The sequence below is a fragment of the Rhinoderma darwinii genome, chromosome 2 (genome assembly GCF_050947455.1).
Source record: "Rhinoderma darwinii isolate aRhiDar2 chromosome 2, aRhiDar2.hap1, whole genome shotgun sequence".
In the NCBI taxonomy this organism is placed as follows: Eukaryota; Metazoa; Chordata; class Amphibia; order Anura; family Rhinodermatidae; genus Rhinoderma; species Rhinoderma darwinii.
The window spans coordinates 101,676,149-101,691,315 of record NC_134688.1 but is presented as its reverse complement, the minus strand read 5'-3'; the positions used below and the strand labels follow the sequence as shown (position 1 = coordinate 101,691,315).

The 15,167-nt window shown below is 39.3% G+C and overlaps 1 protein-coding gene across 8 annotated transcripts in view; it reads left to right on the top strand.

Annotated features, from left to right (window-relative positions):
- Window positions 1-15,167, top strand: part of KIF5A (kinesin family member 5A) — a 133,987-nt gene that overhangs the window by 40,361 nt on the left and 78,459 nt on the right. For all 8 annotated transcript variants that reach the window (XM_075851983.1, XM_075851982.1, XM_075851981.1 and 5 more), the window contains exons 2-4: window positions 13,159-13,246; window positions 13,671-13,744; window positions 14,261-14,365. In XM_075851983.1, the coding sequence (XP_075708098.1) occupies window positions 13,159-13,246; window positions 13,671-13,744; window positions 14,261-14,365 (267 nt within the window). The remainder of the gene's footprint in view (window positions 1-13,158; window positions 13,247-13,670; window positions 13,745-14,260; window positions 14,366-15,167) is intronic.

Genomic DNA, 15,167 nt, shown 5'->3' with positions numbered 1-15,167 from the left:
GCCGAGAAGAAGGCCAGTAGTATGTATACAGCCGAGAAGAAGGCCAGTAGTATGTATACAGCCGAGAAGAAGGCCAGTAGTATGTATACAGCCGAGAAGAAGGCCAGTAGTATGTATACAGCCGAGAAGAAGGCCAGTAGTATGTATACAGCCGAGAAGAAGGCCAGTAGTATGTATGCAGCCGAGAAGAAGGCCAGTAGTATGTATGCAGCCGAGAAGAAGGCCAGTAGTATGTATGCAGCCGAGAAGAAGGCCAGCTGTGTTTTTTTCCTTGCTATGTTGAGAGAAGGAAGATATTCACGTAAATTGGTCCCTTGGAAATCTCTGCAATGACAAAAGAAAAAAAAATCCCGGAATATCAGACAAACACATGACTTATTTTTCCCTCGGATGTTAATGTAATTTGTTACAGAGGAAAATTTGAGGGACAATACTCAGAGGACTTTGTTCTCCATTTGCAAATTGACAGGGAGTTATTTTTTTTCCTATGATCTTAGTATTAAAAAAAATAATGAACATTTTGTGGATTTTAAAACCCGCAACATGTTCATTATTCCACGCATATTTTTTCGATAGCATTTGAGTGGGGGTTAAAACCTCAGTATTTTATTTCACGCGTTAAAAAAAAAGTTAAATATACCAGTGATATCACTTAAGCATTTCAGGCAACAGCCCTTAGTGAAAGTCATAATCTAGTTCACAGCACAGGTGTATCAATACGTCCTATCTCACCATCTAGAAACACAATTATAACGAAACGCATTAATCAACATTAATACAGGAACATATGACATGTCTATACTAATTACAAACCTATTATTAATTAGACCCATTAGGAGGGACCGTTTATGATCTCCACCTTTACAATGCTCAAGATCTTAATGGGTTGTTTCACTGATGCCATAATGGGCATATGGACATCTAATCGCCGCTGGTTTCAGAAGCCATACCTGCGACAATCAGCAGATTTTCAGGCTGGCCTAGTTTAAAGCAGGGTTGTCATAGTGAGACGACCCCTTTAAGGGACAAAAGACCCCTTCTAATTAGCTGGTATGGCCATATTTAACGGGGGGGGGGGGGGGGGGCGGTTTCCAGCCAGTAAATAATGAGTGCCTATCCTCAAGATGGGGCATCAATAGCTGATGGGTCAGGGTCCGACTCCTAGGACCCCCGCCGACCAGCTGTTTTGAAGGAGGTGCAGTGCTCACACGAGTGCTGCTTCTCCTTCATTTTTACGCGCTCATTGTAGCGGCGATTCACAGGTATTGCATGTAGCGGCGATTCACAGGTATTGCATCATGTATTCCCATTCACTTCAATGGGAGAAGTAGGCTGCAATACTGTGAATCGCCGCTACATGTGTGTCGACGATTCACAGTGAGCGAGTAGAAATGAAGGAGAAGCAGCGCTCGTACGAGCGCTGCATCCCCTTCAAAACAGCTAATCGGCGGGGGTCCCGGGTGTCGGACACCGACCCATCACCTATTGATGGCCTATCCTGAGGATAAGGCATCAATTTTTACTGGCTTGAAACACCCTTTAAGCGGGTGTTCACATATAGTATTTTGATGCTGCTTTTGACACGGAAAGCGTCAAAAAAAAATAATCGCCTCCCATTGATTTCAATTGTAGGCGGTGGCGTTTTTTTCCCGTGAGCGGTAAAAACCGCCCGCGGGAAAAAGTGGCGACATGCCCTATCTTCGGGCGTTTCCATCTCTGACCTCCTATTGACATCAATGGGAGACAGAGAATGCGGTTTTTGCAGTGGTTTTTGCCAGCGGCGCTCAATGGCCCCTGGCCGAAAAACGCAGTGAAAAAGGAGCCAAACAGCATGCAGGCAGGTCAAGATTTTTCCACCTGCAAAAAAACTCAGTGTGAACAGGGCCTAACAGTTACCTAAATTCAAGCATACAGCCATGCAAACATTGGCAGTAAAGTAGAAAGTACTACGAAGACTAATAGCATTCAGTGTGGCAGTATTTTTGAATACTACCCTCAGTTCCAACCGGGTCACTTCATCAAATTTTTGCCCTGCTGGAACTACCTTTCTCTCATAGAGCAGGACCACCGAGTGCTGAAGAGAGTAAAAATAAATAATCTGTTGTCGGTGGCAACATTTGGTGCCAAGTTCCAATACTGTCTCTGAAATAATATTCACACTATAGCTATTTGCTGGTATTTTCATGATTTGGATTTCCATGGCAGAACAGGCGCCATATACAATGCCAGCTCTTAACTGAATTGGTGTAAAGCTAATTTTATTTGGCCATTTTAGGAAAGCTAGGTGACAACCAATATGTGAACCATTACAAATCCAATAGAGGTTTTTACTGGACTTTCTCAGTCTCTTGAATGGCCGATCTGCCTTGCACATTCCCTTTTAACATCATTTCATAATCTTAGTTTTGTAATTTGTTGGGAATATTTGCGAAATATTTGCATACATTTCCTTTAAGGACATAATTCAAGTTCTAGAAATATTGGCTACCAGTCTCCTGGGATTTGCCCATCCCAGCTGTAGACTGTCATCTATTGGCTAGTTTTTCTATTCCATTATTTAGAACAAAGAAAACGCGTCTGTAATGAGGACGCCAGATATTTTTAATACGTACAGCAGATGTCTTTTTCCAGAAGCACCAATCATTTTAACAAGCTTTCTGTATAAGTGTTTTTTTTATCTTATTTGTGAGCTTCAAGTCTTCTTTCCATCTCTGCTCTTGCATATCCATTCCTGCTTTTCATATTTCCGCTTCTGTAACTGTAGAGGGCCCATGGCACACATTAGAGCGCTGTTGTGTCACCGTTAATTTTTCCCGCAGATATACAGCCAACATACATTTATTTTGATGACTATATTTAGGGTATTTTTATTCTAATCATAAATAGTGGGTTTTAAAAATAATCACATTGCGGTAACATGTTTGAAAGGCCAGAAAAATGCAAAACTAGAGTTTTTGGCCAAAATTGCGACTCCAAAAATATTTTTGGTTTATTTAATATTTAAAGGGGTTGTCCCAAGTTGATAAATGGAGCTATAAAGCTCCCCCATGTAAAAATAAGAATAATTCTAATTACCTGTCCGTCGTCCAGCGATGTCGTTTTCTTGATATCGTTGATTGAAGTTGCGGTCGGTCCCTCTTTGTATCTTGCTCGTTGCCTAGGTTCCCGGCCACCGCTATTTACCTTTAGCGGTGGCCGCGCATGCGTAATGACATCCTCTGCGTCCGGAGCAGAGGATGTCATTTACTCATGAACGCGCATCTCGGCGCATGCGCAGGAGATGCAAAGAGATGAAGTGGAAGGCACCCGTCGCGAGAAGTCTGCGCTCCGCTAAAGGTAAGTGTGTGTGTGTGTGTGTGTGTGTGTGTGTGTGTGTGTGTATATATGGGTGTGTTTGTGTATATGTGTGTGTGTGTTTATGTGTGAGTGTATATATGGGTGTATTTGTGTGTATATGTTTGTGTATATTTTTGTGTTTGTGTATATTTGTGTGTGTGTATATATGGGTGTATTTGTGTGTATATGTTTGTGTATATTTTTGTGTTTGTGTATATTTGTGTGTGTGTATATATGGGTGTCTTTGTGTATATGTTTGTGTGTGTGTTTTTGTATATGTGTGGGTTTGTGTATGTGTTTGTGTATATATGGGTGTGTTTGTGTACATATGTTTATGTGTATATGTTTGTGTGTATATGTGTTTGTGTATATGTGTGTGTGTGTGTGTGTATATATGGGTGTGTTTGTGTATATATGTATATGTTTGTGTATATGTGGGTTTGTTTGTGTACATGTGTTTGTGTATATGTTTGTGTGTATATGTGTGTTTGTGTATATGTTTGTGTGTGTGTTTGTGTGTTTATGTGTGTGTGTGTTTGTGTATGTGGGTGTGTTTGTGCATATGTTTGTGTGTATATGTTTGTGTGTTTTTGTATATGTATATGTGTGTGTGTATATGTGTGTGTTTGTGTATATATGGGTGTTTGTGCATATGTGTATATGTATGCATATGTGTGTGTGTATATGTGTGTGTGTGTTTGTGTATATATGGGTGTGTTTGTGCATATGTGTATAGGTTTGTGTGTATATGTTTGTGTGTGTTTTTGTATACGTGTGTGTTTGTGTATATGTGTGTGTGTTTGTGTATATATGTGTGTGTGTGTGTGTGTGTGTGTGTGTATATATGTTTGTGTATATGTTTGTGTATATATGGGTGTGTTTGTGTACATGTGTTTGTGTATATGTGTGTGTATATGTGTGTGTGTATATGTGTGTGTGTATATGTGTGTGTTTGTGTAATATATGGGTGTGTGTTTATATGTGTTTGTGTATATGTTTGTGTGTGGTTGTTTGTGTGTGTGTAGGTGAGCATAAGTATCGGTATTGTTCACATTGCTAACTTTTTTTTAATGTTGTTGCAGATTTTGATGTACCGATTGGACTACATCTTCGATTCGTTGGACTACTGCGTAGATCTACGTTTTTTGAAAATTTTAATAAAATGGTTAACGAGGGTTTTGTTGGATTTCTTATTTCAATAAAAAAAAATTGTCTTTGTGTTTTTTTTTCAAACTTTATTAGTGCCTAGATAATGGCAGTTGGCTGATTGACAGCATCCATTATTAAGGCGGTACTTAGTGTTAGCTGGTGCAGAGGCTAGCACTAACCACCCATTATTACCCCGGTACCCACCACCACCAGGGGTGCCGGGAAGAGCTGGGTACGATCCAGTACCCGACCATCTGTTGTGATGGTCGGGTACTGGGGCGGCCGTAGGCTGGTATTAGGAGGCTGGGAAGGGCCAAAATCAGTGGACCTTCCCACCCTTGTAATGCTAGGCTGCTGCTGCTGTGTTGTATCGGGCTGGTTATAAAAATGGGGGGACCCCCACGTCGTTTTTTTTTTTGAATTTAACAAATTTAGCAATAGACGGGTCCCCCACATTTTTTATAACAAGCCATATACAAGGCCGCTGCAGTCTGGCATTACATGGGTGGGAAGGGCCACTGGTTTTGTCCATTCCCAGGCTAATAACACTGTTGTTTGTGGCTGGTTATGATAAATTGGGTGGAACCCCATGTCTTTTTAATAAAAATAATAAATAAATAATAAAAAAAAATGACGTGGGGTCCCCCCCATTTTTATAACCAGCCAGATACAACACAGCAGCAGCAGCCTAGCATTACAAGGGTGGGAAGGTCCACTGTTTTTGGCCCTTCCCAGCCTCATAATACCAGCCTGCGGCCGCCCCAGAGCCCGGCCATCACAACAGATGGTCGGGTACTGGATCGTACCTGGCTCTTCCCGGCACCCCTGGTGGTGGTGGGTACCGGGGTAATAATGGTGGTTAGTGTTAGCCTCTGCACCGGCTAACACTAAGCCTCGCCTTAGTAATGGATGTTGTCACTCAGACAGCGGCCATTACTAAAGTGGTAGTAATAAAATTTGAAAAGAAAAAGACAAAGATCTAGATAAAATATTTTATTGAAATAAAGCACCCCCAACACAACCCTCATTAACCATTTTATTGATGAAAAAAAAAGCGTCATCTAAGTAGTCCTCGAAACCGACGTAGTCCAAACACCAAACCTGTAAAAAATCAAAAATATAAAAAAAAAATGAAATAAAACATGTCGTAGGCTTACTTTCACTTTCATGTGTGATACTGACTGTTATACCATGTATACAAAGTTGGCTTAGATACAGGGCGCCAGCAGACAGTATCATACATGGCCATACAGACATATATACAAACAAACATACATACATACATGCAAACATACATGCACGTATACACATACAAACATGACAACATACATACATGAAAACATACATACAAACATACATACATGCAAACATACCTACATGAAAACACATACATGAAAACATACACACACACAAACATGACAACATACATACATACATGCAAACATACATACATGAAAACATACATACATGCAAACATACATGCACATATACACATACAAACATGACAACATACATACATGAAAACACATACATGAAAACATACAAACATGACAACATACATACAAGAAAACATACATACATACATACAAGAAAACATACATACATGCAGACATACATACATGAAAACATACATACATACAAACATACATACATGCAAACATACATACATGCAAACATACATGCACATATACACATACATGCACATACAAACATACATACATACAAGCAAACATACATACAAGCAAACATACATACAAGCAAACATACAAGCAAACATACAAGCAAACATACATACATACATGCAAACATACATACATGCAAGCAAGCATACATACATACATACATACATACAAGCAAACATACATACAAGCAAACATACATACAAGCAAACATACATACAAGCAAACATACATGCACATATACACATACATGCACATATACACATACAAACATGCAAACATACATACATACAAGCAAACATACATACATGCAAACATACATACATGCAAACATACATACAAGCAAACATACATACAAGCAAACATACAAGCAAACATACATACAAGCAAACATACATATATGCAAACATACATACATGCAAGCAAGCATACATACATACATACAAGCAAACATACATACAAGCAAACATACATACAAGCAAACATACATGCACATATACACATACATGCACATATACACATACAAACATGCAAACATACATACATACATGCAAACATACATACAAGCAAACATACATACAAGCAAACATACATACAAGCAAACATACAAGCAAACATACATACAAGCAAACATACATATATGCAAACATACATACATGCAAGCAAGCATACATACATACATACATACATACATACAAGCAAACATACATACCTACAAGCAAACATACATACAAGCAAACATACATACAAGCAAACATACATACAAGCAAACATACATACATGCAAACATACATACATACAAGCAAGCATACATACATACATACATACATACATACATACATACAAGCAAACATACATACAAGCAAAAATACATGCACATATACACATACATGCACATATACACATACAAATATGCAAACATACATACAAGCAAACATACATACAAGCAAACATACAAGCAAACATACATACAAGCAAACATACATACAAGCAAACATACATATATGCAAACATACATACATGCAAACATACATACATGCACATATACACATACATGCACATATACACATACAAACATGACAACATACATACAAGAAAACATATACATACATACATACATACATACATAACAACATACATACAAAAATAAACTCACCTAAGACGTTCCCACGAAGAGCTGAACGGTCCCGTCACTTTTCTTCTCCCATTCACAATAACAGAGCGGTGGGCGCAGATGAAGTAATCACGTGGGCCTGATATGATTACGTCATCTGCGCCACAACGCATTGTTACTATGAATGCGAGCGGCGCCAAGAAGAAGGAAGATGGCAAGTGACGGGACCGTTCAGAGCGCCGTTAGAACGTCTTAGGTGATTATTATTTTATTTTATATATTTTTAGTTGTTCGCCGGGTGCTGATGCAGCACCGATGCGGCGGGTACAAAAATGTAGTGACAGGGTGGGGGAGGGAAAAGTGGCTTGCCGAAACGGGGTGAATGTAGTGTAGTGTAGTGTAGGGTTCATGACATTCACGGTAAGTTCGTCTCAATCGGGCTTACCATGCCCGCTTGAGACGAACATTCTCCCGATGTTGCTAGAACTACAGTATCTAGTAACATCGGGAGCGCGCACACTGCAGAGCGGAGCGGCTTGATTAACATCGAGCCGCTCACGCCCCTTTTTAGAAAAGATAACCAGCACTTGCTGAGTTATCAAGTGTAAAAAAAAGGCACTTAGGAAATGAATTTTAAATTTTTTTTAACACCAAATGTTTTAAAATTCATTTCCTGCTTAGAATGTATAAAAAAAAAAATTTGAGTCAACTTGGGACAACCCCTTTAAGGTGGAAGCATAAAATAGATTTTCAGGCAAAAACAGGTGTAATATATTCTATATTTTCTAAGTTAAGCAATTTAGCCTTTTTTATATTGTCTCTATGCACATATATTTGCACTTCCAAATTTAAACTTTTGTACAATTTTTATGTATTTGTTAATAGTTAAAAGAGCATTTATCCCCCATTATAATAATAAAATTATCAGGAAATAGAATTTTCTGGTTCTCCTTGTGTGATGTTTTTCAATATTCTACTTAGCCATGTCTGAGTTATCTTTCTCTATAAGATAGCTCAGTGGTTAGAACGTGCAATGTTGGGATCCTGGGTTCGGATCCGACCAAGGTCATTGGCTTCTTATGCCATTATCCCTATTGTGTGTGACTGAGATAGGGAGATGTGAGCCATATTGGGGACAATCTGTGGAACATGTGATCACTATGATGAAAATATCCGCATTATGCAGTTACATCCCACCAGTCACTTACTGCTAGTGTCACTGAAGTTCTGACATCTCTGGACTTCTAATCATAGTCCAGGAACATGGTAGAACATGGACACAGAACAGTTACGATATTTACTTTCCAGCCAGAAACATGTTGGGGTGAAGGAATTACTGACTTCAGGAGCCAGTAGCAGATATCTCGGACGTTCTAATTTGTCCACCCCTGCCCTAAACAGTTTGTCACCCAACCAGCTTGCTTTATATTTAGAACAAATATAACACGGTAATAACCATTTTAATATAGCAGATGGCTTTATCTGGATGCGCCAATTATTTTAACAAGCTTGTCATATGAGTATATTGGGTTTTTAATCTTGTTTGTAATCTGTAGTCTCTCCTTGGAAATACGTTATCAAGTCTAGTTAGACCACAGTTTAATTTCTGAGTAGCCAGACAATAATAGACATTAAAAAAAAAACAAACAATAACACAAAGTGGCTGCAGGAGCAAATTTCTAGGTGCTTTGCCTACCTGCCATATTTAATTTGTCCACATTTGTCCTGCTAAATGAATACAAGCCAAGGTTAGGTTTCATTCACATCTGTGTCACTCCCGGTGATGCGATCAAAAAGTGGAATTCCCTTTGATCATGCCACGGACCGCGGCAATCAAAGGGTTAAACAGCTGGATTCCGAATGTTTTCCAACCCCAGCTCTGTTCAGGAGGCTGCTCTGAGATCAGGAGCTGTTAGTTACAGCTCCTGCTTAGAGGATGTGGGCGGTCAGGAAGGAGTTAAACCTTGGAGCCCAGTGACAGTTCCTAAGGGAAGAAATCCTGTTCATGTTGATGTGAATGCTTGTACGGGGTTAGAAACAGGCAGACAAGCAAACTGACCCTTCCACAGGCTGAGAAAAGCAGTTGCAGCTTCCAGCATGAACATGGCTCTAAAACACCTCTGAAAAGTACTGAAAAGGTAAATAAATGCACTAATTTATACATTATAGGTGATGACATGCCTAACTGAGCATATCGGGAAATTTAGATTGCTTTAGGCTAGGTTCACATCAGCACTGGAGCCTCTGTTACGAGCCTTCTCCGTAAATTGACAGAAACTATAATGGAAACTTGCCGGAACCCATTTAAAGAGGCTCTGTCACCAGATTTTGCAACCCCTATCTGCTATTGCAGCAGATCGGCGCTGCAATGTAGATAAGAGTAACGTTTTTATTTTTAAAAAACGAGCATTTTTGGCCAAGTTATGACCATTTTCGTATTTATGCAAATGAGGCTTTCTAAAGTACAAGTGGGCGTGTTGAAAAGTCCAAGTGGGCGTGTATTATGTGCATACATCGGGGCGTGTTTACTACTTTTACTAGCTGGGCGTTGTGTATAGAAGTATCATCCACTTCTCTTCAGAACGCCCAGCTTCTGGCAGTGCAGACACAGCGTGTTCTCGAGAGATCACGCTGTGACGTCACTCACAGGTCCTGCATCGTGTCAGACGAGCGAGGACACATCGGCACCAGAGGCTACAGATGATTCTGCAGCAGCATCGGCGTTTGCAGGTAAGTCGATGTAGCTACTTACCTACAAATGCTGATGCTGATGCTGCTGCAGAATCAACTGTAGCCTCTGGTGCCGACACGATGCAGGACCTGTGAGTGACGTCACAGATCTGCACTGCCAGAAGCTGGGCGTTCTGAAGAGAAGTGGATGATACTTCTCATCAGAACGCCCAGCTAGTAAAAGTAGTAAACACGCCCCGATGTACGCACATAATACACGCCCACTTGGACTTTTCAACACGCCCAGTTGTACTTTTGCAAGCCTCATTTGCATAAATACGAAAATGGTCATAACTTGGCCAAAAATGCTCGTTTTTTAAAAATAAAAACGTTACTGTAATCTACATTGCAGCGCCGATCTGCTGCAATAGCAGATAGGGGTTGCAAAATCTGGTGACAGAGCCTCTTTAAGTCAGTGGGTTCTGTCGAACGCTGTTGGTGCTCCGGCAGTGCGTAATTATTGTCATTCTGCTTTTATGAATAACGGTGATTTGAAAATAGCCTTCATGAGTCTGGAGTTCTTTATTTTTATTATATTAGTCTGTTTAATTGATTCCCATGATATTGTTTGTGGAATGCAAAAGTTGAGGACTCAAATGTACGCTACTATGTATTCTGGTGAAAATGGTAACCAAAGGCAGAATATGCTGTGTATCCAAATTTGGCAATGGATTTCAGGGTCATATAGTGTTACAATGAATAGTAAAATAATAAATACACATAAAACAAACAGTAAATTAAATACACACAAAAGTTCAAATGAAATACCTTATGGAGCACCTTTTGCTTTTTTTTTGTTTTTTGTGATTCACATCATTGTGAATGTGACCAGTATGTTTTCCACAAAGCCCCGGCTTCCAGCGACTCAGTATTTTGTTTCTTTACCGAGACGAATTAAAATCTCTCAGATCTCAAGTCATTGGGGAGTATTGTTAGCCTCATATTTTTGGGAATTGTTCATACTAGTAATTAACAGACATTCTTCTTTGAACATATAATATAAAGGTATAATAATTAAGATTAAAGTATATTTTTTTGCAGTGAGAAAAAGAAAGATCCATGTGAAAGGAAAAGTTAGAAGACTTTATAATGAACCGTAGATGGTCTTGTAATATATTCTTCTGTATACAAACTAGTGCCTATAGCAATCAATCCGCTCCAATTTTTCCAGTACACGATTACAAGTAAATTGGGATCTTCAGGACTACTACAGGGCAGCAAGGTTTGTTTATATTAATGAATGAGAAATGGGTCCTTTTACACCGGCCAATTTTGGCCATAACAACGAGCACCAATCACTGAGACAGCTCGTTGATCGGCGCTCGTTTGCTCCTTTCACAAAGAGCTATTATTAGTAATACATCGGGACTACTACGATCGCTCGTCCCCATCCATTTCTATTATGTAAGGTAGCAGGTCTCCTGCTTACACAGACAGATGTTCTGCCGACAATGATAATATTTTCTGCTGCCGAAACGGTACGATCAGCCGATGAACGACTGTTTGCTCGCTCATCGGCTGATGAATGATCGTTTGCCTGATAATTGGCCCGTGTAAAAGGACCCTAACAATAGGCCATTAATATTATAGTCCCTGATAATCCCTTTAAATGTCATCGGCCGACAACCTGATGTGTATGCAGGTAGCCCAAAAGTACCTCAACGTCTTCAACATCCCTGATACTTTGTACCCTGCAAAAATATTGTCAGAAAATATTGGCTGTAGAAAAAGCTCAGAGCCAAATCCTCATGCTACTGACCTAAATAACATAAGACAGACTGGTTCCTTATCGCCTGACAACATTATATAAAAGTTATTAGACGCGCTGTTTCTCTAGTCAATCTAAGTATTTTAACTGTTCACTTCAAGGCTCGATTGGCACTGAACTGACAAGGGAAAAGCAGCTTGGCATCAGTCATGCCTTCCCTTATATTCACCTGCATTATTAATCAGGATTTTCCCAAAATACATTTGGATCGGAAATTCTCCTTATTGAATTCCTCTCTGTCTTTCATGTGTAAATAATAAGGAAGTACAATAAATGTGCATTGAAGTCTGTTATTAAATTCTCTTTGTTGTGTAGAAGTTGTGCTTATTCTTGTGCACACATTTATTGTGGTGATATTGTGAAAATGTTTTATACATGTCTTTTAGAATTTTTAGTCATAGTCCCTCTTACATATTTCACAAACTGGGTGGAGATTTACAAAGCAAAATGTGCCAAATTACTGGCTCAAATCGCTCTGAAAAATTGGCACGCATGCCGTGCGACAAATATATTATGTGTTTAAGACCCTTTTTACACCTTACTAGACAGTTTTAAAAAGTGTATCATAAAGGGAGCATGGCTAAGAGACGTTGTAAAATGCTGCAAATTTATTAATGGCGTGTGCCAATATTTTGGCAAAAAATATTGGTGTAAAGTACGCCAGGCAAGAGGTGGTATAAGGAGGAGAATAGTCTTAACATTTTAAGTCTGGGTGAGGTAACATTCTCTAAATGAAAGTCAGTTTTTTTTTTTTCGTTTTACCTTTAGAATTGAAAGTACAAAATGTATTATTATTTAAAAAGTATTTCTCTTGCTTTTTGCTCCATAAAGGGGACCTGTCATGTCCCCAGAAAAAGGTAATCTGCCACCATACCTGTATTGCTGTCCTGACCCTCATTCCAGCGCCGTTTATTTGATGTAGCTAGGTGCCTCCATACCCCCGCAATTAGCCTCCGTTCACTCCGTAATCAATACGTGAATTTCGGCGGCTGATATGCTAATTCTTGAATATTTTGACAACTGGGCGTTCTCTACTGCTCAGCAACAATGGGGCGTGAACCTAAGCCTCCGAGCCCACGCAATCAGCCTTGTTCCTCCACAATCAACCCGTTCATTCGCGGGTGATATGCTGATTCTTGAATAATTGATAACTACCCAGCGTTAACGGGGCGTGAACCTAAGCCAACGTTGCTGGAATCAGGTGCTGGAATTACGGGCAGGGCGGAAATACAGGTATGGTGGCAGATTGCCCTTTCTGGGTAAATAAGTATATGCAGCAAAATGTCAGCGAGAATTTTCATAAAATATATAAACCTCTAAATGAAAAGCAGATGTCATTTTAATTACACATTGCATTAATAATTTTTTTTATTTTATTTTAGGGAAAACCTTATGCTTTTGATCGTGTGTTTCCTCCAAATACGACTCAGGAGCAAGTCTACCATGCCTGTGCTATGCAAATTGTTAAAGGTAATACTATTATATATGCTATCATTTTTATATACATTTCAACCATATATTTTATCAATTTGAATTGCTAGGAAAAGGATTTATAAGCGTTAGTTCAATAATCCAAAGTTGGGCTACTCTTTCAGTTCTTTGTATGGCCAATTACACTAGTCACCATGTCAGGCGACCCTTACGTTAGTCCATCTGTTTGTTGTCCCATGAATGCTGAGCTTGTGGAAGATTTATATTATGTTATCCATATGGTGCTTTATTATAACTGAGAAATGACAGTGCCCCGTAGCTCGATATTATTCGGGCATCCTATTCTGAATCTTATTGGTAACAAGAGTTATCTAATTTAATATGGAAAGGGACCATTTAAAAAACAGATACATAAGATATCTGTAGTAGTTTACGTCATTGAGATGTTCCTTTTTCCTTGCAGATGTGCTGGCCGGATACAATGGAACTATCTTTGCCTACGGGCAGACAGCTTCTGGAAAGACCCACACTATGGAGGTAAGCTTGTTTTAGTTCACAGTTTCTTTAAATGTCTTTGAAAACTGGGAGCACTCTAAGGCCTAGTTCACACAGTTTTTTGCAGGCGGAAAAATCGGACTCAAAATTCCTTCAGGAATTTTGAGGCAGATTTTGACTTACCTGCAGAACATTTGCCGCATTTTTTGCTGCGTTTTTCGCCCGCCGCCAAAAACCACTGTGAGAAACGCTTTCTCTGCCTCCCATTGATGTCAATGGTAAGTCAGAGACGGAAACACCTGAAGAAAGGACATGACGCTCACGAGGAAAACACGCCTCTGCCTCCCATTGAAATCAATAGGAGGCGATTTTGGACGTTTTTTGGCGCGGTTTCCGACGTGGTTGCCGAGTCAAAAACAGCGCCAAATAACTGTCTGATGGAAATTTGTCTGATGGAAAACCCTTAGGAAATGACATGAGGACTCTTTGTTAGTAACGAAAGATAAGTGTCATGTCTCAGTTGTAGCATACAGACTGTCATTCTCCACTTTCCCTCAGGGTAAACTCCATGATCCGCAAATGATGGGAATAATACCCAGGATCGCTAGGGATATTTTCAACCATATCTACGCCATGGATGAGAACTTGGAATTTCATATTAAGGTAAGAAACTACTGTGTTATCAAACATTTCAATACAGTATGGTCGATATTTTGTGCTGGTAGATAGTATTTCAAAGGGGAAATCCTGTGGAGTGATTTATTGAATTGCCATATTATCACTTTTGGGAAATTTACGGGGATCTGACATTTTCTATGACTGTAGGGACATCTAGAATAATATGGTGGGGTCAACATAAAGAAAACCTTGCCCACCTTTAGAACCAGTGGAGGACATTTCTGCAGGGCATGGTTCTCCAGATGCTCAGCTGTAACATATAAAGTAGAGTAAATCAATAAATACAAGACATATAATAAGCTCACATGAACAGGTATCATACATAATAATTATAATCCAAATAATAAACTAGGGAGGGATAGCTCATTCCACAAACAGGTCCAAAAAGGCAAGTCCACCCCCATGTATGAACCAATAAAACCATCCAAAGCCCACCCATACCACATAACACCAATCATAGTGGAGCCGATGAATACCTGTACATAATGTCACCCATCTTAAACGTCCCTGCATTAACTATTTAGGCACCATGAAAATCTATCCCCTTGCTAGTCCAAGGGCTGCTAGATTATTAGAATGGTAGTGCACATTTAGGTGTTAGGTTAATTTATAAATATAACCAGGATTATATTAGAAATTAGTTTAGAGTATTGATGACTATTAATAGAGAATACTGTATATTGTAGGACTATAATATGGGTCTACGGTTTGATTACATTGTCATGCAATAATGCAGTTTATTTGGATCATAACACTAAATAGTAATGGAGATATCTGTTCTTTCTTT